This window comes from Nesoenas mayeri (genome assembly GCF_963082525.1).
Source record: "Nesoenas mayeri genome assembly, chromosome: 1".
Taxonomy (NCBI): domain Eukaryota; kingdom Metazoa; phylum Chordata; class Aves; order Columbiformes; family Columbidae; genus Nesoenas; species Nesoenas mayeri.
Genome location: NC_137541.1, coordinates 76,482,786 through 76,510,717, shown reverse-complemented (window position 1 = coordinate 76,510,717; position 27,932 = coordinate 76,482,786). Strand labels below are relative to the sequence as shown.

Here is a 27,932-nt window from a genome sequence, read left to right as displayed (position 1 = left end):
GGTTTAGTGCTAGATTTAAGTTATGGTTCGACTTGATGATCTAAATGGTGTCTTTCCACCAAAATAATTCTATGACTGACAGCTGGAAGCCAAGCTGTACACTTTGGTGTGCCTCAGAGGGCATGAGGTCCCTACATGACAGCATCTGAATGGTATGTGAGTAGCGAAGCCTGCGTGGCTGTTGTAGGAGGTGTTCAGCAGCCTGATAATGATGCTGATGTGGCTACAGCTTTAGCAGGTGTTACCAGACACCAGAGCGTAGGCTCTCTGGAGAACATATGTTTGCGTTGTTGCCATGCGTGTTGTTCACGCTACAGTGGCATCTCTGTGTCTTGCTGTGTGGGCATAGCTGTGAATTGGTGCTCCATAGCTGTGTGTGCTGCTGATGGTGGGTATTTAGAAATCAAAAAAAGTCTACTATGCACTTTTTTTTTTTGGTACTGTCCTGCTGCAGTGTGCGTATGTTTTTGTTTTGCTTTAAGTTGAGATTCCATGCATAATTTACCTTGTGAGAAGGAGGTAGGGTGGGAGAGAGAAATATTACTGGAAGTTTTGTAGCAGTGCTTGTTCCTTAATTGCTGTTGCCTGTGCAGTGGATGCATTGAGTGGGGTACTAAACCTTTCTTCATGTCTGATAAGAAAATAGTGCAGTATGGCACCTAGGCTTCCCAGATTTATCTTAAGTATGAGAACAACTAGCCTGGCTCACTCTGGCCTTGAATATCTCCTTCCTATTATTGAGTGGTCTGAGTTTTACACTGATTTGAAATACCTGTCTCAAACCCGCAGTGAGTCCTCATGAGGCACTGCTTTCTGCAGCAAAGGAATGGACCACAGCTTCACATTGGGCTCTGGATGCGTTTGTGATCTGTTGCTTTTTGGCTTAGTTTGGCTTTGAATGTTGAACTTGACATGCTAAAAGCAATTATTTTGGCTTTTTTCTCTCCTGGTACGCCTTTCATTTTGTTTTGTTTTTTAATCTGCTCAGGAAAAAGAAAACCAGTCTCTCATCATCAAAATTACTTCTCTTCAGGAAGAGGTAAAATAAATCATGACTCTGCAAGTGCATGTTCTTGTCTAGCTGAAAGCTCACCATTAAGAAATAAAATGCTTGTCAGACTTTGGAGCCTGACTTGCTAATTGAGTTATTGAAATATCTTGTATTTTACAAGGATGACTTATCATAAAACTTTATCTTGAAGCTGTACTGTGCTTCGGACTTTCTGTTTGCTGGGTAAGTCAGTCTATGAAGTTGGGGAAGTATGAGCAACAGGGATGGACAGCTTTTCCTCCCTCTTTTTCAGAGTCTTATAGACAAATTCAAAGTATTTCTAGTTAATACAGCTATAAATATACTAACTCTATGTTGAAACAATCTCTATCTAACTTTTTATTTCATATTCACTTCTGTTTCCCTCCTTCAAGATCCAAAAGATGAGCCCTGTATAGATCTGTAACTCAAAAAAAATGCAGTAGCAGGAAGTTCCACTCACAGAGGAATCCACAGACTGCTAATCAAGCCATATCTCTAGGCTCACTTTTCTTTCTGTTTTGTTCAGAGGAGAGCTACCCGTTCTTAATTTATTTTATTTCATTAAAATAAAGTTTTTGTCAGGTGATAAAACATTTTACTACTTGCTTACAGCCTGTATTTTAGACTATCTAGGATTAAATGGAGAAATGGGTTAAATCATAAATCATAATGAGAAGGAGCACTTAATGATTCAGGAATATATTCTCTATTGTAACAACATGGTAGTCGTTGTTCTGTGCATGTTAATCTTTGCTCAAGATCAGTCTTTCCAAAGAGGTTGTAAGTGCAAATAGCTATTAAACTGCATCTTCCCAAAAATACTTCCCATGCTGCAGGTCTGAAAGCTTTTCTCTAGCTTTCTGTGTCTGGTAGTCCTTATAAAACATGTTCTGAGTTTTTTCTCTTTTGAGAGTGCTCTGGAAAAATGGGGGAAATTTAGTGGAAATAGTCTCAGTGGGGCAAGCAAATACAATATATGTGCACAAATACTGGTGGTGCTTCAGAGTAGGCAGTAGCTTGGGGGTGGAAATGTCATTTTGCCTAGTTTCTTTAAGGAGAAGCTGTCAATACATTCAGCTCTGCCTAAACACTCTGTGTCTTGTTCAGAATATTAGGAATAGCGTGGACACTGACGAACTTCGAAAGAAGATTTTGGAGCTGTCTAAAAATGCAGCAGAGCTTCAAGTAAGGATTTAAACTCTAGGAGGAACAAAACAACAGCCTGTAGTTTGCTGAGGTCTAGTGGGGGGAATTTCTGCCTCTGAACCTGTCTCTATTAAAGAGCTGTGTTGCAATCACAACTTGGACAGTACAACAGCTTTGACTAAGGAAGCTGCTGTCTGGAGGCCAAACATGGGACTAATAGAAACAATCCACAGTTTTATTCTTTCATCTCAGTTAAACTTCTAGGAATTCTTTCCCCTCTTTAAGCAAAGTATGCCTTTCTAATGTATTTTATCAATGTTGCTGAAGCTATTAGCCTGAACAGACAAGTGGAAACAAAGGTGGCTACAAAAGCTGAGAATGCTTTTGCGTTTAATTGGGTGCAAGATTTGAGCTTTGAAATACATCATACAAGGTATTCAAAGAAGCATTTGATTTTGTTGTAAGCAAGGAATTTTGATACCATTTTCCCCTTACAAGTAGAAGATAGGAACAGAGTCATATTATAGTGTGTACTGATGATTGGAACTATTTTTGATCTTTTCACTCTTTAGATCCAAGCACATATCTATGAGAGCACTGTGGTGAATAAAGAGGCAAGCTTGATCCAGGTTGGTTGCTTTTACTTCATTATGTCTTTGACTGAAAACGCTGACTCTGGGATGATTTGTAAAAAGGCAAGGCAATAATCTTCACTGTGGCACTTTCATTTCTACTGTTCCCACACTACAGAACCTGATCCTATAAATGGCTTCAAAGTAGGCGAGATCTGCTGTAGGACCTGATTATGAGTCAGCATAATTAAAGGTTTTGGGATTTTGCTTTTATTAAAAATCTCAACCTATTAAAACAAAACAAACTTCAGAAAAATGTACAGAAGCTTCTAAAGGCCACTTCTTTCAACAGCTGTTAGAAGAACATACCTGCAGAAGATCCTTCCCTTCATGTCATTTACATAATTTTTGTGTAAAACTAGAAATAGTGATTCAGAGCCCAATGGAAAAGCAAATTTGTCCTTTCTTATTACAGAGATGTGATTGTCTAGGTTTGGCTGAAGAGTGAACGTTTCTGATGTTGTCTTTAAACTTGTATTTTGTGTTAGAAAACAAAGGTGTAAGACTACATAAGGGTGTTGGCATTCTCTGGATTAATGAATGATGCAAATAGCCTTCTAGGCTAATGGAGTTTTGTTTAGCAGAACATGTTCTAAATCAGCTGATGAAATATTTGACTAATAGGTGATCTACAAAAGTGAGTGTAGCTGAAGTTAAATAGTCACTAGAGAGAACCTAGCTTCAATGTGATCCAGCTGATGATTTTGTAGCTAAATGTTTAACAGCTTTTTGTTTTCTTTTTCAAGAAGCAGCTTAAGAACGCAAGTGAATTAGCTTCTTTAAAAATAGTTTTCACTTCGTCCTCCTTGAATGACTCTAAGTTTTTTGTGGCTTCTGTAGTAACCTTTCATTTTTAAAAGGCTTTTTTAGTCCAATGACTAAATGGAAGTTTTGAAAGCAGACTGCTAGATTGCATGTTCTTGTAGATAAAGGTGACTGGTTTGTTTAAGCTTGAAGAAGTTGGTGTGGAAAACTGATGCTGCTTGTTGGTATTAGGATCTGTGGGATAAGGTTGTCACTGTAAACTAAAAACAAACAAAAAAACACAACCAAACAAAAAAAAGCCTGTCATAGCTCTTTGTCCAAAGGTAGATTGGATAGGATTGACAGTTACTGAAAATTACTATGGCAACCTTTCTTTTCCAGACCTGTTTCCAACCTGTGAAGGTTGAAAACACGTTATTTTTTCTTTAATATTTTTTTAGCCTTCAGGACCACACATCAGTTGTCTCTGCCAAGAGACCTTGCTCTATAACCTTTTCCTGTTTAGCTTACTGTGTTTTTCATGTCTGTCAAAAACCTCAACTATTTTTAAAGAGGAAGATTAGGAAGAAATCATTAAAGGGGTGAGAGGACCAGACCTCCTACTGGAAGTTCATTTATTCTCTAAGAAATGCTCTGCTTGTCTGTGTGATGTCTTCTGTTGTAATACCAGAACATGACTGAGGCCCATTGCTTGTTTGTGACACTAAGAAAGCTACTACTTCTGCTAACTCTTCAGTCATACCATGAGGGTTGATACATTCCCTATCAGCCCTTCCATTAGGTGGTGTTTAATGTACAGAGCCCTACGCTCCATGCATTTAATCATGAAAACCGATGAGAGTAAACGTTACAACTTGTTTTAAGGCTCAGCTGGGATGAAAACTCATGCCAGGTATAATATAGGCCAGGTTTTCAGCTAAAACTAGAGTGCTTCTGTCTAGTTAATCTGCTACTGCTGGTACAGAAACCAAGTAAGTAATAAATGAAAACACAGCATCTGGAAATAAGTTTTTCAGTCTCCTTAATTTCAGGAGTTACATAGAAAAGGTTTTCAGACTGCTTTCTGTTAGCAAATATGCAAGGTATTCTTCTAAATTTGCACCTATTTTTATGTTACATAATTAGGCTGCTGCTCAAACCTAAATTGTATAGCTTACTGCTGTTATGTAGAATTGAGTAAAGTGTCATTTTGGTTACAAGCCATCATAGCTATAAGTATTACAAATGCACTTCAATGTCCTAGTCGTCAGGCTGTGTGCTTTAAAGGGTCTTTTCTCCACAATCTCTGCAGAAGGAGCAGAACATCAAAGAACTGAAGTTAACCATTGTGGAGTATTCCTCAATAATAGAGGTATGGGACTGACTTTTAGTTTTTGACTGTGTCAGGGGAAAACATGCAGATCCTATGCTTATTCTGCACGACAAACTAACATTCTAACCAGGTCTCATGTATGTTTCTAGACTTTGCGGGCAGAAAAAAGTAAGCTACTGGAAGACATGCAACTCATGCAGCAAGACCTGATCTCGTGAGTATAGTGAACTCCTCCCAGGAAACACAGTTCATCAGAAGTTTAAAAGGGCTGAGACTTATTTTTTTTTTTCGGCTTCTTCTAGAAATGGCTTGAGTTTCCCATTGCTGTGTAAATTTAACAGCGATATTCCTGAAGGGATGAATTCACTGCACTGTGAACTGGAACTTGCTCAGTCTTCTGAGGTATGAATCAAATCTTTATTGTGTCTCATCCCAGTTGTCTTGCATCAATAAAGGAAGAACAAAGCTCATTCCCTGTAGATTGTTAGATAACCCTGGAATTTTAAGCCATTAATCCTAGCACACAAGCACAGAATGTGAAGTTTATAGTATCGCCCCAAGTACATTGGAGAAAGTCCAAAGAAAATGCTTGACATTCTAAAAAAATGAGACCTACAAAGTAAATCTGGAAGAGCTAGGGTCATTCTTTTAGTTGGCAGAAGAACAGACTGTTAAGAGAAGATATGAGTGTTCAAATAAATAAAAGCTATTATGCTGAAGAAAGTAGGTCTGTTTCTTCTTGTACTGCCTACACTAGACACAATGATTTCCAGTTGGAGAAGGTGAGACTTCTTTTTCCTTGAAGTCTAATGTAGTGAAAAATAAAAGCATTAGAGTAAGCATCTTAACAAGGCTGTAGAGTCTTCATGTAACTTATTCTATAGAAACTCTGATAAGCATATGTCTGTAGGTACCATTTTCTTGCTCCTCAGCAGGTAAGATGGCGACTGACCTTTACAAGTCCTGTCTGGCTCTTTTTTCTGAGGTCTTTGGGCAGTGATTTGGGGAAGAACAGGACAGGCATCCTTCTTATGAATCTGGAACAGGCTGACAAAATCTTAGTACTGCAGTTGAGCCTGTCTGTTTGAAGTTGTAGTGTCCTCTGTATAAGACCCAGCAGGTGGCTTGGTGATTTTTTTGGGAACTACTGTTTAGATCAGACACACTTCACAAATGCTGGAAGTTTGGTCTCTAATTTACTGTTAAAATAGGTTTCCAGCACTCCAGTGAAGAACTACCTGGCAGGGGGATGGGAGGGTGGAATATGGTTTTGGTTCAGATTTTTATCTAAGCCTGTTTCCCTAAAGACATTCTATGGAGTCCCATCCTTCCTTACAGTGCTGTCTTCCCTTCAGGTGCTATCTGTGTGGCAGATCTGATAAATCACTGCAAATAGTATATGCCTGTTTTCTTGTAAGATTTTGCTGTGCTTCTACTCACTTTTGTATGTGGTGCATTTGCAAAGAGTTAGCACTTGCAACAGAAAGTCTGCTAGTGGACTAAACCTGTAGGCCTAGAAATGAGAGGGATACTTGGCTGGGCATCCCAGTTTCAAAAGTAATGTATTGTCCCCAGTTGCAGCTCCCCATGGCCACAGTGAATCACTATGTTCACCTCTCAAATGCTGTAATGAGACACACTTCCACCAACTCACCTGTAAAGCAAGTAAGGGCCCTGCTTATTCATCACTTGCTGAAGCCTCTTCTGAATAAAAATAACTAATTGTTGGCTTCCTCTTGTGCCTACTCCTGATGTGAATATTTACATTGGATCACTCAGAAGCTTGACTGGCCTGCTGCTTGCTTTTTTTTTTTTAATCCCCATGATGTGATGGTTTTGAAAAGCTTTTACAGGCTTCAAGTTTCGGTAGCTTTGACCTTCTGATAAATACAATGCAGGGATACTTCAGAAAACTCTAAATGTCACTGATGCTAGTTTGTAATAAGGAGATGTCAAAATAAGCCAGCTGGCTCTTCCCTCTCTTCAAAGATTACCAAGACTGAATGGACATGCCTGGATGAAACGCTGGACCGTGAAGTGCTGTTTTTACTTCAAGGACCTGAATATGTGGGAGAAAAATTTAAGACTGTCATGCAGAACCTGGTCAGTGGCAGAGCTTAATGTGAATGAGGATGTGGTCTGCTATCAGCCTTTTAATTAGGATTTCTCCAAACACTGACAATCAGTATTTACTCCTATTGTAAAAATAAGAATAGCTTCTTTGGGGGTGAAGGTGGGTTCATACTTGCTCTAACGATATCACTTGGCACCTACTATAACTTATAAGGCCAAGGTGGGGTTTTTCTGGTTGTTTTTGGCATTTTTGTTGTTTTGTGTTTGTGTGGGGTATTTTTTTTGTTTTTTTGTTTTTTTTTTAATGTTTTGTTTGTTGTGTGTTTTGTTTGGGGTTGCTGTTGTTTTTTTTCCCAGCAAGAGGAAGTCTCTGAAGCAGAGGAGCTTGTAATGAATTCTTTACAATGGGTAAATGATCCTGAAGAGAATGTGCAACAGTCTTGGGAAAGAAAACTTGTGGTAAGTAACTTTCTTAGAAGATATTTTATGAAATAGTGGGGCTGTGTGAAAACTTAAGGTAGGTATCTTATTCCTGCATACTATATATGTTAATGACTTGAGATTGTAGCAGCCCATTTGGGGGTCAGAAATGGCTGTATAGAGAGAAATATCTTTAACTTTTTTTTTTTGAGGATGAGGGGATCATTGTTTTTCACTTAAATGCTGTGCTTTTCCTTATATGTCTTGTGCAAGGTCTCATTTGTTAAGAGTAGATGAAGCAACTCTATTTGAAGATGAAAATGAGGTCAGATGACAACTCTGTCTGAGCTATGAAGCTTTTCTGCCCGCTGTACGTTTGTGTGCACTGAGCACCCATTTTCCCCTGTGCTCTGAATCTGACTATGGTAATGGATGGTTTCACCATCAAGAGGAGGAGGAAGAGGTGGCTTTATAACCAGGTTTCCAAATAAAAACTTTCATAGAGTTTGCTTTCTTTTGAAAGGCATAGTGTTGTTGTTTTGCTGGATACAGTCCACAGAAAAAGTTTTTAGAAAAACATATTTTACAACTTAATCTTGCATAATGTGTTTTTACCACTCTTTGTACCCCTTGCGAGGCCTGAAAGTAAAGACTTTTGTGCAAGGTAACTGCCGCTGCCACACGGGGAAGTTATTTTAGCCAGTCTGTGGACACAGCTCAACTCTCTTGCTCTTGTTCCCTCTTCCCATGTAACAGTACAGTTTCTAAAATTTTCATCTTGCTGAGTATAGCTTTTTGCTAACCTGCTCCTTCCCGCTAATCTATTGTTAGGAGCATTGCTGCAGAAAACTCCACTGAACTGTATGCTAATACTGTCTTTCTGCTCCTTAATAGATGCAAAAGCCTCAATTTGTCCCACTTGAGTAGTAGCAGGGGACATGACAGTGCATGGTGCTTTAACCTGTTTGTTTTTAAGCAGAAAGCTACTGTTCTCCTCTAGTGTTGCAAAATGTTGTATCTGGTCCTCTTCACCTTTCCTGGGAGGATTGGGGCAATCGTTGGAGCCAACTAGTTCTGCAGCCAGCCTTTTAAAGTTTTTTCTTTTTTATGTAAATCCTGAAAACTTTCCCTTGGAGAAGGTGCAAGTGTCTCAGTGTCTTGACCCCAGTGTGACTCTGGGTAGACTCTAGGAAACTGCTGGCTCATGCATGGCTGTAACTTCTTGATCTTGACCAAAAACTTCCTCCTTCAAAGCTGCCACAGCTGAGAAATGCTTGTTAACTTACTATTCTTGTTGGGATCGTATACATGTGAAGCTAAAAGCTTTTGGTGTGGGTGTTGAAGTTGACTGTGGTAAATAAATCCAAAGCTGGCTGCTAGAGAACAATACACTTTGGAAACTAAACTAACAGAGGGTCAAGCAAGAATGAGATTTTTAAAATATGAAAGGTCCTGTCCTTCTGGGACCCAGGGGTTCAGGAAGTGACTTCATGTCAAACATATTGTCTTCACCTAGCTAGAATAATACAGGTGTGTAGGAAAAAAAGATTCCAAGTAGCTTCCTCGACCCTTAGAGAAAGCTTTCGTGAAAAATCAATTAAATTTTGGACTATACAGGACCACTTGAAGCCTGAACACTTCCCCACCATTTCCTGTGAAATATATTATGGATGTGTTTTGCTGGGTTCTAACATTTTAAAATATGTTTTATAAGTATATTATACATAAAGTAAATTATAAGTGTGCCGATGTTTTTGTGTGTACATGTGTGTTTTTACTGTCACCATCTATATATGTTTAACTATGTTTTTCACCCCTCTGCTTCAAGATAAGACTGTGGCACATGTGCCATGATAAGCCTGTATCACTTGTGTCAAACCCATACTGTTTCCAAGAGGAAATGCTGCCTGTTCCTTGGCTAAAAAACTGATCTTCAGGATGTGGGCATTTGCCTGTGGTCACATCCCATGTCATCCCAGTAACCCTATCTAGCAAAACTGCTCAGGCTCCTTTTATTATTTTGGTTTTTAGTATGATCCTTGATGTGCTACACTTCTTTTTGTTTGAAGCTCATGAACATTAGACTCTTACAGTGGGTAACGTGGCCCATATTTGTAGGATTGGTGTTTTCCCCTTGGAACTACTGTAAAACCCCAGAAATACGGACCTTATTCTCACCTGACCTCTGTTTGACTCTCATTAAGCTTTCTTTAAAAGCTAAGGACTTTTTTTGTTATGTTCATTTGAAAAAAGGTCAGGGAAAAAGGACTGGATTCTTCTTTCTCAGTGCTTTATACTGCAAGTCACTGTGCAGAGAAATACAGAGGATACAATGTTAACATGTAATTCTTCTCTCTTCCCATTATTCTTCCTACAAATCTGAGGTAAAATGGAAAGCCTTTCTACAGGAGTCATTCCTTGGATGGACTTCATCTGCTAGGCATGTATGACAAACTGAAATACAGACTTATTAGTCCAGCTTTTTTTTACATTTCTGTAATAACAAACTCAACCTGGTGCCAATGGACTTGGTTGTACTTTGGGGAAAGCATCACAGAAGTCTAAGTTATCAATTTTACGACTTCCTAAATGCATGGGGGTTTGTTGCTCTGTCTGGGCATTTTGTGATGAAGGCTTTCTGGGGTAAATTGTAGAGATTCCCTCATGTACCATGTAATCTCTTGCCACACCATAAATGCTTTCTAACATTATATTTGTTTTACAAGGAATGAAGAGGAAGAGGACTACCTGTATACCCTAGATCTGCACACAAATAAAGGCTGAGAGTGGCTTTTGACTTAGAAGTAACCTTTTGAAGAAGCTGGAGCCATCTGTCAAATTGTATTAGCATACGAAAGGCTTATGTTTTCTTGTACAAACTTATGTGTTGCTTCGTCTTAAAGTACTAACACTTGGCCGGAGTGCAGCCTGTCTGTCTCCACATCCTATCAGATTCAGGAGTTAGAGGCACAGGTCTGAAGTTTACGTAGCTTTGTTAACCTGTTAGATGGCACAAAACAGTGTTTTGTAGAAAACAAATAACCCATTTATCCTTTATGATCTCTTCCTTATTAATTTATTTTTTTCTCTCTCTCCCCCTTCTTTCCCAACTAGATGTTGTATAAGTACATTACAGAATATTGTCAATCATCCATCATCTTTATTACTGATAGTGTCATGTAGATGACAATTTCCCTGCTCTATCATTTAGTATCAGTTCTCATCATGTATAATAAATCTGGGGCTGTCACTTACCCTCTGGCTCTGCTCTTCATTGAACCACATGGCAACTCAGTTTCAAACTGCCACAGGTTCTCAAGCAAGAACTAGAAGAAAAAAGACACCTTTGGGTCCAGAAGCTTTGCCTCTTAGAAAAATACAAGGAATCCATCGATAATGATTTTATTCAAATGGCGAGCAACCTGAGAAGAAGCAAGACAGAGCAACTTCACCTAAGGAGAGAGCTCTCTGCCAGGTACCCCTTCAAACCATGTGTCACTTTTTTTTTTGCTTTTGTGGGTGATGATGTTGTTGTTTGTAGTGGTTTTGTTTTGGTGTTGTGTTTTTATTGTGCTGTTTTTGCTTTAGGTGTTTGGTTTTTGTTTGGGTTTTTTTGATTGCTTAGCTGTTTGGTAGGGGGGTTGTTTTGGGTTGTGTTTTTTGTCTTGTGGAACAAAGTTTACTGGATTCTGAAGGCTTTTTTCACAGGGGAATTTATGTGCTGTTTTGGAGAGTGGAACTGGTTTTAGCATAACATCACACTATGTGGGAGTTAAAGTTCATGTATGAAGTAACATATGATCCTGGAGATGTCTTTGAAAACACCAGGAAGACCACAGACTGAGCAGTTAAAGCAAGAGGGCACTGCCTATATAGCAGGTGCAACCATTAAATAAACTGCTAGTTTTGAGTGAAGCAGATGATCTGTAAAATATATGCCTGTGGGTATTATTGCTTTGGAAGACAATTTCTAGCCCCAGACAATACAATGTTTTAATGTGTCAAGCGTCAATGAGTTATCTCATTAAATATGAAAACATAACATTAAATTATTGTTTATTGGCATTTTTTTTCTCCTCTGCTAGAACAATTAATCTGAATTTGTTGTCTTTGTGGAATCCAGGCTTACTCACAGTGTCAGCCTTCTGCTATCATATACTAAACATAAATTTTGCATGCATGTCTTTGCTTGCATTTGGGATATAAGCTGCTTTGCATCCCTGAGAGCTAATGTGGAGCAGTCATATTGCACTTTTGCCTGACTTATCTTCCACTTAACATTGTTAATGTAGACCTCCCACATGCTCTCCCTTAACTTGGAAAATAACTGATTAAAATACTGGTGCCTTGGTTTCTTAAAGCTGGCTCTCTGTATCAAAATTGTTTGTGATGGCAGCAACAAGAAAAAAATGTACGAAGGTGAGTTAGAGAAGAAATAGGCAAAGGGTTTCTGCAGTGGAAAATAAAGCATTCCTTGAAAGCCGTCATCTTTAGCACTGGTTCTGATGGCATCTGCTTGCTGCCAAGTGAATACCCTCTAAAACACTGGGAAATTAACCTGATGAAGCTGTGTATCTGCAGTAGTAGCTCCAGGGTATCTTTACCAGGATGATTGACTCTATATCTGGTTGCCATTTCTTCCAAACTATGAAACAATGTGTTGTATTTTGTTTCATTCTGTTTTTTAATAAAAATGCAGAAGTTTGCCCTGCTAAGCTCTTGATCTTTCGGTTCTCTGGATGTTCTACAAGCTTCCACCATGGTACCCGGCTGGCTAGGGCTGGCACAGCTCTTGGTCTGTTCAGCTGGGGAGAAACCAGGGTAAAACCTCAATTTCTTTTCTAATTCTGGGCCTGCTATAGAAAATCCTTGTCTGCCTGCAGGGCTGAATTTTTCTTAGCAAGAATGAAGTCCCTGGTGCTGGATCCTGGGGAACTGCAGAATGTAACAGTTGAACGTGGTTCTTGATGCACATCTCAACAACCAGAGCGTGTCATCTCCCAGGCATGCCCGTTCTGAAATGTCATAACGGATTGTGGTTTGTGCTCTCTCGCCCCACAGGCAACGTGAGATAGAAACTGTCAAACAGTCACAAGAAGAAATGGCTGGCCGGGCAGAAGCCCTTGGTTTAGAGCTGCAAAAAGCCACAAAGCAGCTTGAGGATGCCAGCAAACAGGTAAGGGACAGTCGTAGCTCCTCCTTCTGTGCAGAAAACAAGTGAGCAGATGCAAAAGGCTGTGTATGATGCATTACTGCTCTTAGGAAAGGAAATCGCATGTTCAGCATGGAGCGTCTCCATTGCAAAAGTGGAACTAGCAGAGGAAGTAAAAGTTGAGGGGGTGGTGACAACAGTTTGCTGATGAAAGAGGCAGCATTGCATATTTGTGGTGGCTTTAAAGAAAAAAAAAAAGAGAAAAAAACCCAAAAATAGCTCCCAAACACAGTCCACCCCAATGTAAAAATGCAGAAGTTCAGAGGGAGCTTTATCACTTCCTGAGAAAGAACAGATGCAGTTTGGTTTCACTTACATGAACTGTAGAGGCTCCTTGTGTTAGCCCGGCTGCTTTATTTTTCTTTTCCTTCTTTTTTCTTCAATACTGTTTTGTGCTTAGGCAGAAGATAAAGTTGAAGCCTTTCACTCTGCTTGTGAGGAAGCTGCATCCTTGAAATGCAAGCTGGAGGAAGCCATTTCTGAGCAGCAAAAACTCAAGGATGTGAATGCAGCTTTAACAAGCACTTGCCAGTTGCTTCAGGAGAAGGTGGAAGACCAGAAAAGTGAGTAACTACTGGTACTGTGCCAGCATTTACTCTTGCATGGGCAAATGCTTTATGGCAAGGGGGAATAGGACTGATGTGCAGGTGATCCGGTAAAATGCTCTGTGGGGGCTTTTTCTTTCTTTCTATTTTTCCTCGTCCTTTAAGAGATCTGCAAACTTGACATCTGGGCTGAGGATCAGGTGGGATCCTAATGAGTGGGTGTTGAGCTGGACCAAACCTGCAGAACTCCCTAACAAAATCTGCAGTCCTAGAAGGAAGGGCTAGTAACTCCATGGTTGGCATGGGTGCTCCTTTACCAGAGGTGATGTTCCTGTATCTGGATAGCCCACCTTATACCTAAGAAAGCCATCCTGTACCAATGAGACCTATTCTTTATATTTTGCATTCTACTAGCTGCTTGTATTTTCTTTGTGGGTGTTTTGATTGTTTATTTAATAGCTGTGTGGTAGTAGGCTTTCTCTTTAGTAGAAAGTGATTGTGTCATTGCATTGTACACATGCAACTTTTGCTACAGAGCCATGGAAACTTTGTGCTAGCTCTTGCTCACTTGCTAATATCAAGACCTAAAAGCTTGGGCAATTAAAGAGTGAATTGGTTTGATTCCAACATTCCAGCACATGTGGCTTTTTCTTTCCGGATTCTGGAGTGTGAATCACTCTTACAGGAAAAAAAAAAATAATTTAAATTACTTAAGCCCACTGAATGTTTGGCCTTAAGCATGCACTTCCCTGGGGCAATGTGACTGATGGTCAACATACATGTGTGTTGTAGACAACTTTATGTGACATTACATTTTTTTTTTTTTTTATTGTAGGCAAAATTACATGAGACCCTATGTCTTAACTGTTAGGCACAACTGTTATGCACTGATATGTCAGAAACAGCCCCAGACTGGGCTTGCTGACTTCTGATCACTATTTTGGCATTGCTCATGCATTTGCGCTCGTGTTGCTTTCATGCTTGCTACTTCCTTCAAACTTTGATGTTAAATTTTTACCAAGAGATGTAAGGATGGAAATAGTTTGTCATTTTCCAGCTCTGAATAGACAAACCTCTTCTGCAAAGTGAACTAGAGTAAATGAAAAGAGAGAGAACCCCAGATATGTATGATTCCAGGTAGTTTGCAGAAACCTCTTTCTCTCTGTGGATAAATAGAAGTAAATGTCTCTTTGTAGCAACTGTTAACACACTAAGATGGGAACTGCTTCAAAGGCGATTCTGTGAATTGCTGTGTCAGGTATGATGCTTGTGTGGTGGGAGAAGGAAAGGTAGGCTTGCACAGGAGGTGCTCTGGTGGAAGGACACCTACAGCTGAGATGAACTTGCAAGTAACCTGGCAGCATCTGATTTTTTTGTTTGTTTGTTTTTTCTAATATGTACATAACTGTGGAGGCACTCAACTCTGTGTACTGATCTGTAGGTTATTTTCCTTTTTCAGCCTGCTTGGAAAAAATAGGCTAGAACTTACAGGTGTGGTGATGGTCTTCACTGCAAACAACTATTGGTGATCAGCCCTCTCTTCTGCAGACAGTCTTGAAAACAAATGTTTAAAATCTTGTAATAAAATATTTCTCAGCATGCAGGCACTGGAATAGTCAGTGAAATATGTGGAAATATGTTAGAAATTATATAATTCTGGAGTACTTTGCCTTGAATAAAAATACTTTCTTCAAGTTTGGAAGGGGGTGGAGGGGGAGACAATTGTGGGAGGACGTTTTTCCTCAAGCAGCTCTAGGAAGAATGCTGTAGCTCAGGGTCTGAACGGCCTGGATTTAACATAGAATAACACAGTATTTATGAAGTCATACAGAAGGTCCTAAAATGTATCCCAGGCTGTACAAGGGGCATCAGAGGTGCAGAATCAAAACTGTGGACTAGCTGCATGTGAATAAAACTTGTGTTTGTGAAGAAAGGTCTGCAGAATGAAGGGCTGAAAGTAGCAAGGGGAAACAACTGCACAGTTTTCTTGATAGCTGAAAATTCAATTAGAGTTCCATTTTGTTCATAATCAGTAGTAGTGTTCCATCTGTTTTTTGACTTTTAAAAAATTTCTTCTATGTCTGTTTACCTTAAACTATTTCTCTGTTGTAACAGTGCTGTGCAGAGTTAGAATCTGACTACAGCCTGCTGCCCACATCAGCTGAGCTGGTAGAAGGGAAGGTAAGTGTGTTTGCTATGATCATTGCTGAGCCTATTAGAATGTGATGCTACTTTTGTCCCTATTTTTTTTTTTTTGTTCATGAACTGAAGAAAATAAATAACTTTCCTTGTGAGAAACTTTGCCAAGATAAACATATACCTCAAATTATTTTTATCAAATGTTTATGTCTATTTGTACACATACAAAAGTATATTCAGAACCTAATTGCAAAACCAGTCTCCTATTGCTTCTGAACAGTTACTGTTTTTGATAAATTGGATTTTGAGAAGGATAAGAGACTGAACATGAGGCTATATCTTCCTATTTCTTTTCAATTTTTTTGTCGCTTAAGCAACGTTAAGTCAAATGCAGCTGCGTAAGTGTTGTTTCAGATGTTTCCCCTACCCATCTTCAGATGGAACCTCTTCAGCAGTAACAGCAAGAAGAGGTGGTGGGTTTTTTTGTGGTTTTGTGAACTGTGGACAATTCTCCTGTCCAGCTCATCTTGCCTGGTTTGGTAGTATCTAGTTCCAGGCCTAGCTTGAATCAACATGTCTGTTGCAAATGTATAGCTGAATTATTCTACCTCTTCATATATCTGTTCTGCCCATTAAGGATGAGAGCTTTTCTAGGCAAAAAAAAAGCAACAGATACGATGTATTAGTATAACTGTTAGTATTAAATTATGCAGATGCAACTGTATATATGTGGGAGGAGTTGGTAGCATTAATAGGGCTATGAGGTTGGTGAAGGGTTTAGAGGGGAAGCTGTATGAGACAGCTAAAGTCACTTGGTTTATTCATTCTGGAGGAGACTGAGGGGAGACCTCATGGTGGCTGCAGCATCCTCACAAGGGGAGGAGGAGGTGCTGATCTCTTCTCTCTGGTGACCAGTGACAGAACTGAGGGAATGTCAGGAAGATGTGCCGGGGAGGTTTAGGTTGGACATTAGGAAAAGGTTCTTCACACAGAGGGTGTTGGAGCACTGGAACAGGCTCCCCAGGGAGGTGTCACGGCCCCAAGCCTGACAGTGTTCAAGAAGAGACTGGACAAGGCCCTCAGACACATGGTGTGAACTGTGGGGTTGTCCTGTGCAGGGACAGGAGTTGGACTCCATGATCCTTGTGGGTCCCTTCCAACTAGGCTCATTCTATGATTCTATGTATTCAGCGTGACTGAACAACAACAGTGCTTTCTGTTTTTCAATTAGCAGTTCCATTGCTCTAAACGACTGTGGAGTGAAGGACTGACCTTGTGCACTGAACTTCCCAGGACTCTGCCCTCGGATATTTTGTACTGGCATAGCACGCCTCTGCTGGGTAAGAGCTGGTTGTGTTGCCTGGTTTTCTGTCTCTTTCCTGAAATATGGGAAGAGTTGATTAATGGTATTAATCATAATTATCAACTGTATTAATGGTGTTAAACGTGTTGGTAGAGTGTGGAAAATCTATTGCTAGCTTTAGCCTATTTCTGCATGTAATTTAAGAGGCTGAACCATGTTTGCAATGAAAGCCCTGAAAAGGGAGCTGTCAGCCTAACAGGACTCTCCAAAACTATTGGTATACATCATAATTCCGAGTATATTCCTGACAAGATGCTTGCCAGTCTGGATCAAGAGGGGCTTTAGTTGCGTTCTTCCCATTTGTCCTATTAACTGGCACACACTGAGACAGCACAGCAATGTCCTGCTACTTTGCTACTTGAGCTGAGGTTAGTCCTGGTTTGAAAGCTCGAACAAGTAAGATAGCTACTGAGAATCAGATAATTTTATTTGTTGATTTCTCCTGCATTAATAAGATATATGTACTTCCTTGCGACTCTTAAGCCTCACAAGCGTTAAAAGCAACTACTGGCACATATACATTGCAGGGCCACAGAACTGCAGGGTGCATTTGGGATTTTATAGACAAAGTGTTTCTTCCAGCAGTAAGCTGGTACAAGGCAGAGTCTCTTCTTATACAAACTACTGAATGTTCAAATCTAATTCTACATCATACTGGGGGAAATGGAAGAAGATATTGCTTGACTGCACAATACTCCTTATAAGAGCACTCTGCTGCTCTGAAAGGGCTGTTTCAACAGGCTAACTCAGTGTTCTTGCAACTTGCTGTAATATCAAGATCCAGCCACAAATAAGGCAGGTATTCTCAGCTTGCACCAATCAAGTATTGATACAAAAAAGATTATCTATTTCCCAGCCCTCACTGCCACACAAAACAATTCACTACAACAAAACTGACCTACGTGGAAGCTTCTATAACCTGGCTGATGAAAGATACCCATCCCCAGGTGCTGCAAACTCTCCATCTACAAAGTATGTTAAGGCCACATAACCAAACTCTTTCATACCAGGGTGGAAGCTGCATTATTATAAGTCTGTATTTGGTTGGTCTGCTGCTTTGTTACTTTAGACTTAAGTAAAAAATTGATGTGTGACTAAATCCAACTTTGCTAAGGAACACCATGTTTCATACATCTCTCTCTTAACAGATGCTCTGACCTTGGAAACCTCATGCCTAAATAACTTTCCTGTGCACAGCTGGCCCTGGCACAGTAGACAGAGCTCCTACAGCTGCATGTTTGAAAGCTGCAATCTGGGACATGCATCTGCTTCAGATGTGACGTCCGTGGGGTACAAGTAAGCTGGCAAAATAACCTCTCAGGGGTGAAGGGTGGAAAACTCTGTGGCATCTAGCAGGTTCCAAGGGAAATCTGTATCCCCAGCACATGCAGAGTTCAATAGCAGAGTAACTCTCATAGGAAATACTGGACCCTCAGTAGATAGCTAATGTTTTTATGGGGTAACACTTTGTTCACAAAAGCAGTATTAAAGGTTTTTACTGAAACTCTTGGTTGACAGTGGTGATGCTTCCATTTTGTGCTGGAGAACTGAGGCATGATGTAGGTGTTCTTGTGTGTATTTTCAGTATTTAACTCAGAACTAACATCATTTTGTCTCTGAGGAGTCACTTTTTATTTTGCAGAGTTTAGTGCATGAGTTCTGAGGTCTTTGCTTATTAAGCTGCCTCCCTAGATCTTTAAAATAGAGATTGAACTGTCTAAGATTATGGAAGCTAGCTAACTGTTGTCAGTGAATATTTTACAAGATAAGGATGTTCCTGAAGAGGCAGAGGCAGGCAGTCTGCAGAAAAAGACTCAGCCACTTTCAAAGCTTTTGCCACTGGTTTTCTGCAGAGCTGTGCAGTGTGGAGGAGGTTGGGAGAAGGACTGGTGGTGGTTCTTGCTGTTCGGGGGAGGAGGGAGGGATTTATGTTGGTGATGAATTTGTCTTTCTCTGAGAGACCAGCTGTCTGACTATACAGATAGTGGTGACTTCAGTTGTTATGTGCTTAAGGAAAATGGGCAATGTATCTCACTGTTGTTTGGGCAACATGCAAATAAAATGTGTATTGCCAGATGGAAAATATGCTCTGCTGGTAGCTATACTGATGCAGACCTTCCTGTTTCCATTACAATGATGGACTCTTCACTTACTGAGGTGAGTGCTGTTTCTGATGCCTGAGATGTGGTTTTGAATGGGCTCAAGCATTTAGTGGCTTACTTAAAGCCAGAGAGCCAGGCTGAGCAGCTATAAATCAGTGCTGCTGCAAGGTGGACAGAGCTGGCACCAGTCAGAAGGACGCTGTGACATCTTGTTCTGTGTGGGGTAGTCCCTTCAATTTGGCTACACTTCTGGAATGCTATAGTTATAGACCCAAATGTCTTGATGTTCACGTGCATCTGAGTCATGCTTTTAGCTAGGGAGCATTTTTAAATGTGGTTTTGAGGCTTGAGACAGTGCTGTTTCTGCAGTAATACTCAGTTCTGCCAGTGAGGTCAGAGTGATTTGGCTCTTTTTATCCACCTGCAATAAGCCACATGATGCTTTAGTAGTGAATGCTGCCTTTCTCTGTGCTTTCTCCCATGGCTACCATGTAACAGCTGCAAAATGACATCTTCATTGTATGGAAACTTCCCTTCAGCTGATGTGCTCAGATGTGCCTCACTGCTGTATTGAATCCTGCATGTACAGCTTGAGCTGTCAGTCAGCTTTCTCATGGTAACAGCAAGACGAGCTGCACTCAGCACACTTGCCTGTGCTCCAATAGTCACTATGAAATCTAGACCTCAGCCCTGCCACGCGAGGCTTCTTAACTTTACTAATTGGTGTTGGTGGTGACAATGAGTGAATATTGGTCAGTGTTTTTCATGAACCTGAATATAACCTTTGCAAGACTAATAAGCAGGCAACCTCAGGCGTGCCCTGGCTGGTGTGCAGTACCTGCAAGTGCAGCAGGGGTCTGCTTGTAGCGGCAAATCGGGGCAGAAAGTGCACTGAGGCTAAAAAAAGTAAGAGTGATGGGCACTGCCTATGGTTTGAGCACGCTGCTTGAGGTAGCGCAGGTGAGGAACTCCCTGCTTGTGCTGCTACTACTTAAGCCACCTTCAAGAGGATAATCTCAAGGGGTCTTGCTTTATCCAGTCCTTCTGAAAAGTCACAGCCCTGCAAAGTCTTTTGAAATGCCCATGCTTTGTTGCTCCGAAGCTCTCTGTAAGTATAGCTGGGCTCAGAAATGCCATTTTCCACTTTTGCCTTTATAGATAAACATCCCATGTGAATATTCTAGAGGGGTGAAATTAAAATGTCAAAGCTTGCCCCAGAGAAAAAGCAAATGGGCTGTGTCCAGTTCTAAAAACTGTGATGTGCAGCAAAATTTGAATATCCTTGTTTAACAGAAAAAGTCTCCCTAGATGTGTGGAGTTTTTTTTATTATTATTATTACACTGTGGTTGCAGATGTGTTTGAGCAGATTGAGACCTTCAGCATATAACTCACTCAAATTATTTTGTCAAATCATTGTCACTGTAGGAGTTGAGAGGCTAATGAAGAAGCTCTTGTGAGAGCTGGATGAAACTTGGGCATTTTATACCTGTTTTGATTTATAAATGTGAAAGTCTTATCATAGTCTAAAAACCAGATGATAGGCCCTCCACATATTAGTGCTTGTTTGGGAATTTATATAAGACTGTGGCCAGAACTTGTCTGCTGTGATAGAACCTTGGATGATTATGCTAATCAAAGGGATGAAGGGCAGAAAAAGTATGATTGGAGTTGTGCTACAGGATCTTCTTTAACACAATCCTTTTATTAGGAAGAATGACTCTCTAATGCCCTGTACAAATATATTATGTTAAGAAATCTAGAATGTGTGGGTTTCTTGTTGTTGCTTTTTTTTTTCCTAAGTGTACCCTGTGCAATCCATTTGAACTCATAATCCTAACAGTCAGTATGTGGTTTAAAAAACTGAATTGAGGGGTTTCCTTCATTGCAAACAGAAACCATTGACCCTGTGATTACCTGGGGAGGGAGAGCACACATAGAATAATGAAATGCTTTATTCAGTTCCAGGTGATGCAAGGGTGGGTTGGTTGGTTTAGGTGGGGGGTGTGTGTGTGTATTTGTTTTGAAAGCTCTTTCAATTTCTTTTGTTTCCACTTAAACATGCTGCTCATTTTCACCTTCTCCATCCCAAATACTCCTGTAGACCTGTGCAGTGCTGTACTTCCTTCAGCTTAATAGAGAATTCAAATAAGAATAAAAATAGCCTCGATTTGCATTAGGGGAAACATCCAGCTGGCTGAGGCCGGGCTCTGTGAATGCAGTAATGCAACTGTGGAGGATGGAGAGGACAGAGAGGCACTTGCTGATGGTGGGACCAGTCAGTTGCTGTCACAAGTGACCAGGGGCACCTTGGTCACCTATTTTTCAACTTCACTAGGTTTTCTTGGTCCTCTGAGGATGTTTGAGTGGGAAGGGGAGACACCAGAACATAGATAATCACTTGCTGATATGGTTTTTCTGTTGCATGTCACCACCACCAGCCCCAGCCTGCCCCCAGCCCTGACTTCAATAGTGCTCTTGGACACTTGATATGTAAGGAGCTGCCCAAAGCTGGCTGGCCTCGCGTCTTTTCTGCCTGGGGAGAGTTTTAGGGTTGTCTGTGTCTGTTTTTCTCCCTGTTCAGCACTTCTCTTCAGTGGTGGTGGAGTTCATCACAAGTCATTACTGCCCTAACTCCTTAAACCCTTGTTTCACCCTGGATTTTCACCCATAAATAGAGACCTATCTATAAATTGGATAAGCAAGCTGGAGTTTTCCAGGGTGAAAGGAGGAAGAGGGTCATTTCCCATTCAGTATCTCCCTTACCATACTAGAAGGCTTAAGAGGATGTTGTTTTTGTGTGTGATGTTGATAAGAGTTGGGTCCAGAACCACACTATAGTGGTTAAAGGAACATGAGCAAAACTACGTAGTAGCCCTTAACTGCTCAATTCCTCTCTGCTGTTTGCATACAAAGGAGGAGGCCTGAAGCTTTCTGAGGCAGCTAGGCAAATGTTACATGTAATATTGAAAACTGACATCATTCAAAGCCAGACACTACAATATGCAACACTACAAGTTTTTTGCATTCTGAATCATCTGCTCGGTTGAGCTGTTAATAGTAACGTTTTTATTTACCTAAACGACTCTACCATCTATAGCTGGGTGAAGCTCTGTGCACCTCACTTGTGGGGTCTGAAAATGGATATATTTTGATGCACAGCACTAAGATAGAACAGTGGTGTGGTAACACGTATGTCGGTCATTTGAAAACATGAGTTAGAAGCAAAACATGAAGTTGGAAACCAAAATAAATCTCTAAGTATGATATTCCTGAGAAGATTTCTGTGGAAACATAGTTATTGCTCCTTATGATGATAATATACTGTATGTGGCTTTAGACTAGCAGATCAATTTGCATACTTACCATCTAGTTCTTCACTGCTGAAATAATTTAGGTACAGTTGGGTGAATTATTAAAACTTTTGACATACAAATTTACTACTTGCATGGCAACCCTTTCCCTGACACTTAACTCTTCTCTCTTTCCATTAAGATTGGCTGCGCAGAGACAACACTACCAGACAGTCTGATCCCATCCAGGTCAGGTTTTGTGCAAGCTTTTAAAAGCCCTTATCAAAATAGTATACTATGGATGAATGAGTATCTGAAAGAATTGTTGTTTTGGCAGTGATCACTTAACTTCACCCCAAGAAGGCCTTCAATCCTCTTTGGAAAGCACTGCGCCACTAACGGGTAAGCCTTTAATTTGGGGCACAGATGGGTGAATCTTTTTTGTGCTGAAAGCCTTGCGAATAGGTATGATCTAATCAGTTGCATTTACTGAACAGTAAGAGCTCTGTCTTTTGTTGCCTGACATTATAGGCTGCCTTGTTATGGAGGAAAAATCACCCAAGTGCCCACGTGAAAAAGAGGAAGATGTGGCCACTTCTGTAACAATGGAGAAAAACAATGATAAGGATCCGGCTGGTCCTGTGTCAGGTACAGTAACCGCTGCAGCACTCTGGCACTCACGCAGCGAGGAAACGGCTTGTTTCCAGCACAGCTTTGAAGTGAGGAAGCTGAGTAAGAAAAATAACTTGTGAATTTATGTTTTTGCAAATATTTTCACCTGCAAGTGCTCATAGCCCTCCCTGAAGCTGGGAGCAGGAATAAGGCTTTATCTGCTTACAGGTGGCCAGTGACTTACAGCACTCCAAGAAGTAAACATGAAGTGACTTAGTGAAATCTTGACACTTGCTCAGCTGGCAGAACATTGTGTGGGCACTAAATCCCAGGCAATTGTGGGAGGAGAGAGAATGTTTTCACGTTTTTTAAAAAGTTTGGGGACACATGGTTAGACTAAATAACGCTTGCTTCTCTTTCAAAACTGATGGCTGGTACACAAGATGCTGGAATGGGTCAAAAAGAGATGAGGATAGAGGCCTTTGTGCATGGTTCTGTCTTTCACTATGGTCATTAACATCCAGAAGAATTATTCTTACCAGATCTGATGGTGTACTTTCGCTTAAAAAACTAAAAGCAAAACAAAACGGGAGTACATGTGCCCAGTGTATTTAAGCTATTAAAAAAAAGTTATCTGAATAAGCAGCACAGGATGTGGTGCTTCTTTGTAACTGTTTTTAACCTTTACCTAAACATAAGACTTTGTCGTCACTTCTTGATTGGTTTTGTTTCTTTCTTTAGCACGATCTTCCTGACACCTAATTCAGTCCCCTCGCTTAAATATATTTTCTTTCTACTAATTTGCCTCAGTTAGTTTTCATATGTGGTCTAGGTGCCTTTGGCAAGGAGGAAACAGACATGCAAAACAGATATGCAAAACAGATGAAGTCCAAACAGCTTTAAAATCTGAGATCCTCCTGCCTGTTGTACATCTCTGAATAGAAAGTGCTTCTAGTATTAGAATGGAGACATTAATGAGTCTCCACTTCTGGTCTTTGCTAGTACCACACAATGGCCTCCAAGGGTGCTTGGGAGCCAGGTTAGATATGTAGCACCCCTGCAAAAATCAGCAGGGACAAAAGGGAGAGCTAAGCAGAAGTTGTTGTTAATGTGAAGGATGAAGAGAGAAGGCGCTTCAGTTCTGAAGCTCATTTTTCCGTTTCTTTGGTTTGCCTCTTTGTGGGGGTGTGTGACTGTATAAACAGCCAAAAAAAAAAAAGGTACCAGTTCTGAAAAGGTATAAATAGCTGCCAGAGTCATTGCTACACAAGAAACTAGTACGACGGACTTTCTTCAGTTTCTTAAATATTTTCCTTTCTAAATCTTTTTAATAGCTGTCTTTCTGGAGGTTATTTTTGTCAGCTTTAAAGCATTTCTAAATTGCAGCGTTTGGAAGTTTGCATGGCATTTGAGCTGGCATCATCAGTTCCCAAACTTACCAGTCCATTATCACTTATCTTGTGGTAAAGTGAGTTCTTTTGTTGGCTCTAGCACACCCTGGTAGTTTATTTCTTGGGTGCAAAGGACAGTCCAAGTGTCAGACTATGACTGAAGCTTGTGGATACCTGAAATACCACAACCGTATGCATTTCCACAACCTGGTTATGATCAAGCTCTTCTGTAAGAGCAGTTGAAGTAGCATCTATTCCTTCATCTTGTATTCTGTAACATGAAAGAAGATAATTATTAATGCTCACATCATTTCACCTGTTTGTGCCTGGTAGGTTTTTGGTTGGGTTGTTTTGTTGGTTTTTGGTTTTGTTTGTATCTAACATATTCCTATGCTTATAGAATTCCAAACAAAAAATAATTGTAAACTGTCTCCTTAAATAGCAAACAACCAATCCCATGGTGGTAGTAAAATAATGAAATTCATTTATTGAAGGGAATATTACTGCAACTCTTTCAGCTTTAACTAGAGCAACTACAATCACGAGTAATAATCTTGCTTGTTGACATGTAACACTTAGTGGTTTTTTTTTCAAGCCAAATGTAATCATCATACCACTTTTTACATCTTTGTTGTGTTGTTTGCTTCTGCCTCTCCTTCTTAGTGCCCTCTCCTGGCACTTATTGCAATTTCTTTTAACCCTGTTGGTCCATGGCTAATATGCTGGGTGTTGGAGGCTTCCTCTGTTTTTATACTTATATTTGTTTTCTGGAATGTTTCTCCCCAGAGGCAGATCCAGCTGAGAAGAAAGTCTGCCCCGGGATGGAAGAACACAAAACTGCATTTCAAAACATTTTAAAGCAAGACCTGGTAAGAGTCTTAATGACAGGGGAACAGAATTGGTTTGGCTGAGAAGCTACAAAGAAAAACTGCAGGAGGGAGGGGATGGGCCCTTCCAGTGGTGTTGTGGCTGCTCCTTTGCTATAACTACTCTCTGATATGCCTTTAGCAGGTGGGCCAGGAAAAGAAAAATAATAAAGAGCAGAGTGAGGAAGCACCAGCTGTTGTTCCCAGTAGGAAAGGTAAGAGGTTTTTGCTGAACACATACATGTAACTCACTGGAGCCTTGGTCATTTGTGTAAGAACTGTGTGAAGAGGTGCAGAGCTGCCTGCCCCACATCAAATTCTGAGGGCTTCTTGTTTTTAAGGAGTAGTAGCTCCATTTAGAGATCAAAATGGATTAGCACTGGAGAGAGGGAAGATGTTACCATGCAAAACCTGCTTCTCTGCTTTCTATAGATACTGAACTAACCAGCTCTACCTTCCTCTAGACAGGAGGTAAAATTTCTTGGGAGTTGCAAAGGAGCTGGTATATTTGAAACAAGTTCTGGCACGCCTGCCCACTCCAAAGATTTCTGAAGCAGCATCCTCTATGCTCGGGGGTTTGGGTAAACATGATATAGATAAGCAGGGTGATGTTTCTACTGAACTGTGCTGAGCCGTCTCGGATCTTCTAATCACCTCACCTTTTGCCTTTGGAGTTCACTAAAGTTAATGATGGGTAGTAACTCACGTAACATCCTGAACCTACAGGCTAGGAAGTTAAACCAAAAGCTATAATTAAGCATTGTTACATTAATTAAATGCCACTTGAAGCCAACTAAACAACTAAATTTTGGGGCTTTGTACAAGTGACAGTGCTGTGCTATCTCACCGACGCTAATACTCTGAGGCAGACAAATTGTTCTTATTGGCAAAAGCTTAACACTGGAAAGCTTTAATCGTGGCTTCTGTTGGTGCTTCAAAGACTTCCACAAGCTGTTTTTGGGAGGCTGTTTTTCACTTTTGTTTGAGAACGTTTTTCTCACTTCACAGGGAGTTCACCCACTGCAGGTGGCATTAAAGGAGATAAATCAAAGCCAAATGAACCGTAAGTGTGTTGACTTTCAATGATCACCTGCAGGTATGAATTTAAATCTGCAGTCTGTTACATGGTTGCTTCTTCTTGTCCTACAGTGACTCTCCAAGTGAGAAAGAAGTGGAGGTAAGCATTGACTGCTTGTGGTATCCTTAAGTATCTCAGACAACAGAAAGATCTTGTAGATAAGCCCTGATTGTTATCTAGTCCTATACAAAAGAATGATGCTGGGTAGCTTAAACTGGGTATATTTCTATAAGTTGCCTTCTGAAATCTGTCTTTCCTATCCCAGTGGAAATTTTTGAATGGATGGGATGGGGAAAGGTGGCGGTCTGTAAAACTGAACAGAAGATTTATCATTACTAAAACATTTGTTTGCAAGCATGAAAGAGCATAGCTGTGACCTCCTCCCAGGCAGAATGTGCTGCTTTAAGACGATCTTGTCAAAAGGCACAGATGGCACGCTGTGTGCTTCCAAGATAACACCTATTCTGGTTACAGATTATTTTCCTCATTGCTACAGATGGGAAAATTGGCTTTGAGGAAGTGGGCTGTGTTTGCTTTCTCTTCTGTATCTCGCCTGTAACTGTGTTCATGGAGTATAGTCCCAAATGTCATGTTAGCATCTAAATCTTTAAAAACTTCTGCATCACTTGGGTTATTCTGAAATCTTTTCCTCTTCCACAACAGGCTGAATTTCTGAGGTTGTCTTTAGGTTTTAAATGTGACTTGTTTACCTTGGACAAGAGAGTGAGGCTTGAAGAAAGGTCTCGAGACTTGGCTGAAGAAAATCTGAAAAAGGAGATCACAAATGCTCTAAAGATGTTAGAGGTTGGTGCTGGCCAAGGCTGGTAGGGTGGATGGGATGAGCTGTTGTGAAAGCATCTCTCTTAATATGGATTTTCTTAGGTTTTGTGTAAGAGAAATACATTTTAACTAAATCTGAACAAAATTCTTACTTAAGGGACTTCATATTTGAGGGATAGCCTTCATCTGGGTGTGTTGTGTGCTCAGACAATGGGTAGTTTTTCTGCTGCACAGGTGTTGGGCAAGAAGGCTTTTGTCCCGCTGACTTTGCTCAGTAAGCTGCGGTCTCTGCCCACTAGAGGTCTGCACCAAGTTATGCTGATCTAGGATGTTGGATGCTGATCTTGTGACTGTGTGGGCCTGGACACAAACTGCTCAGGGTCATCAGATGGGTTATTTCTTCTTTTGCCACTAACAGCTCACACTGGTTTTTTTTTGCCAATATGCCTTTTAGGCTTTAGTTCCTTTGTGTGAAGAAGATAACCAAGCGCAGGAGATCATTAAGAAGCTGCAGAAAAGCTTGCAGTTCCTTGGCCAGTATGCAGCCCGAGTTGCCAGTAGAGCAGAGATGTTGGGAGCTATTAATCAGGTAACAGTTTCCATATAAATGTGTTTTGTACCAAGTTAAAAGCTTCTAAATTTAAAAAGGATGTCCATGTCTCTTTGCTGGCCTTCTGATTTCAGAGTTAGATTTGGGAATCTTCTGTATGTAATGCAGACTGACCAGTACAGCCTAGTCCTGGCTTTCTCTTCTCTGTTTGTGGTGTTATAAGAGATCCCAGGCACTGTGAGAGTAGCTACATTGCCCTAACATTGCAGAAAAACACAGAACATATTAAAAAAGGGGACTGAATTAAAATGCATCAGAGAGATGTGTACAGTGGAGACCACAAGGATGTAATATGGTAACAATAGTCTTGATGCTTTAATGGTAATTATGTGCCTTATGGAAAGTGCTGCTAATAAGCTGAATCTATGGAAATATAAAAATACCCGCTCAAATGTTATGCGTCATTGTGTATAATGCCAAAGAACAGCATGAAAATATGACCTGGCAATATGAGCAAATGTCTGGTGGCAGCTGAGACTGTAGAGCAGAGGAGATGAAGACTCTGAAATGAAGGCTGTTTGAAGATAAGCATAATCATTGGAGAAACGAGACCTGTGTAACT

At 40.5% G+C, this 27,932-nt stretch overlaps 1 protein-coding gene across 2 annotated transcripts in view; it reads left to right on the top strand.

Moving 5' to 3' along the window:
• The window catches only part of IRAG2 (inositol 1,4,5-triphosphate receptor associated 2), a gene marked incomplete at its 5' end in the record, with an annotated part of 38,359 nt that overhangs the window by 6,009 nt on the left and 4,418 nt on the right, over nucleotides 1-27,932 (top strand). The window contains 25 exons of one of the 2 annotated variants that reach the window (XM_080344194.1): nucleotides 989-1,039; nucleotides 2,141-2,218; nucleotides 2,752-2,808; nucleotides 4,868-4,927; nucleotides 5,038-5,102; nucleotides 5,191-5,290; nucleotides 6,878-6,991; nucleotides 7,319-7,420; nucleotides 10,693-10,856; nucleotides 12,443-12,557; nucleotides 12,994-13,156; nucleotides 14,335-14,396; nucleotides 15,254-15,319; nucleotides 16,509-16,617; nucleotides 17,789-17,936; nucleotides 18,716-18,797; nucleotides 22,236-22,282; nucleotides 22,371-22,435; nucleotides 22,565-22,681; nucleotides 24,823-24,905; nucleotides 25,048-25,117; nucleotides 25,911-25,965; nucleotides 26,052-26,079; nucleotides 26,644-26,784; nucleotides 27,215-27,349. In XM_080344194.1, coding sequence (XP_080200320.1) covers nucleotides 989-1,039; nucleotides 2,141-2,218; nucleotides 2,752-2,808; nucleotides 4,868-4,927; nucleotides 5,038-5,102; nucleotides 5,191-5,290; nucleotides 6,878-6,991; nucleotides 7,319-7,420; nucleotides 10,693-10,856; nucleotides 12,443-12,557; nucleotides 12,994-13,156; nucleotides 14,335-14,396; nucleotides 15,254-15,319; nucleotides 16,509-16,617; nucleotides 17,789-17,936; nucleotides 18,716-18,797; nucleotides 22,236-22,282; nucleotides 22,371-22,435; nucleotides 22,565-22,681; nucleotides 24,823-24,905; nucleotides 25,048-25,117; nucleotides 25,911-25,965; nucleotides 26,052-26,079; nucleotides 26,644-26,784; nucleotides 27,215-27,349 — 2,277 coding nt within the window. Of the gene's footprint in view, nucleotides 1-988; nucleotides 1,040-2,140; nucleotides 2,219-2,751; nucleotides 2,809-4,867; nucleotides 4,928-5,037; nucleotides 5,103-5,190; nucleotides 5,291-6,877; nucleotides 6,992-7,318; nucleotides 7,421-10,692; nucleotides 10,857-12,442; nucleotides 12,558-12,993; nucleotides 13,157-14,334; nucleotides 14,397-15,253; nucleotides 15,320-16,508; nucleotides 16,618-17,788; nucleotides 17,937-18,715; nucleotides 18,798-22,235; nucleotides 22,283-22,370; nucleotides 22,436-22,564; nucleotides 22,682-24,822; nucleotides 24,906-25,044; nucleotides 25,118-25,910; nucleotides 25,966-26,051; nucleotides 26,080-26,643; nucleotides 26,785-27,214; nucleotides 27,350-27,932 lie in introns of those variants that run through there. The other variant, XM_080344195.1, reaches the window with a different exon arrangement.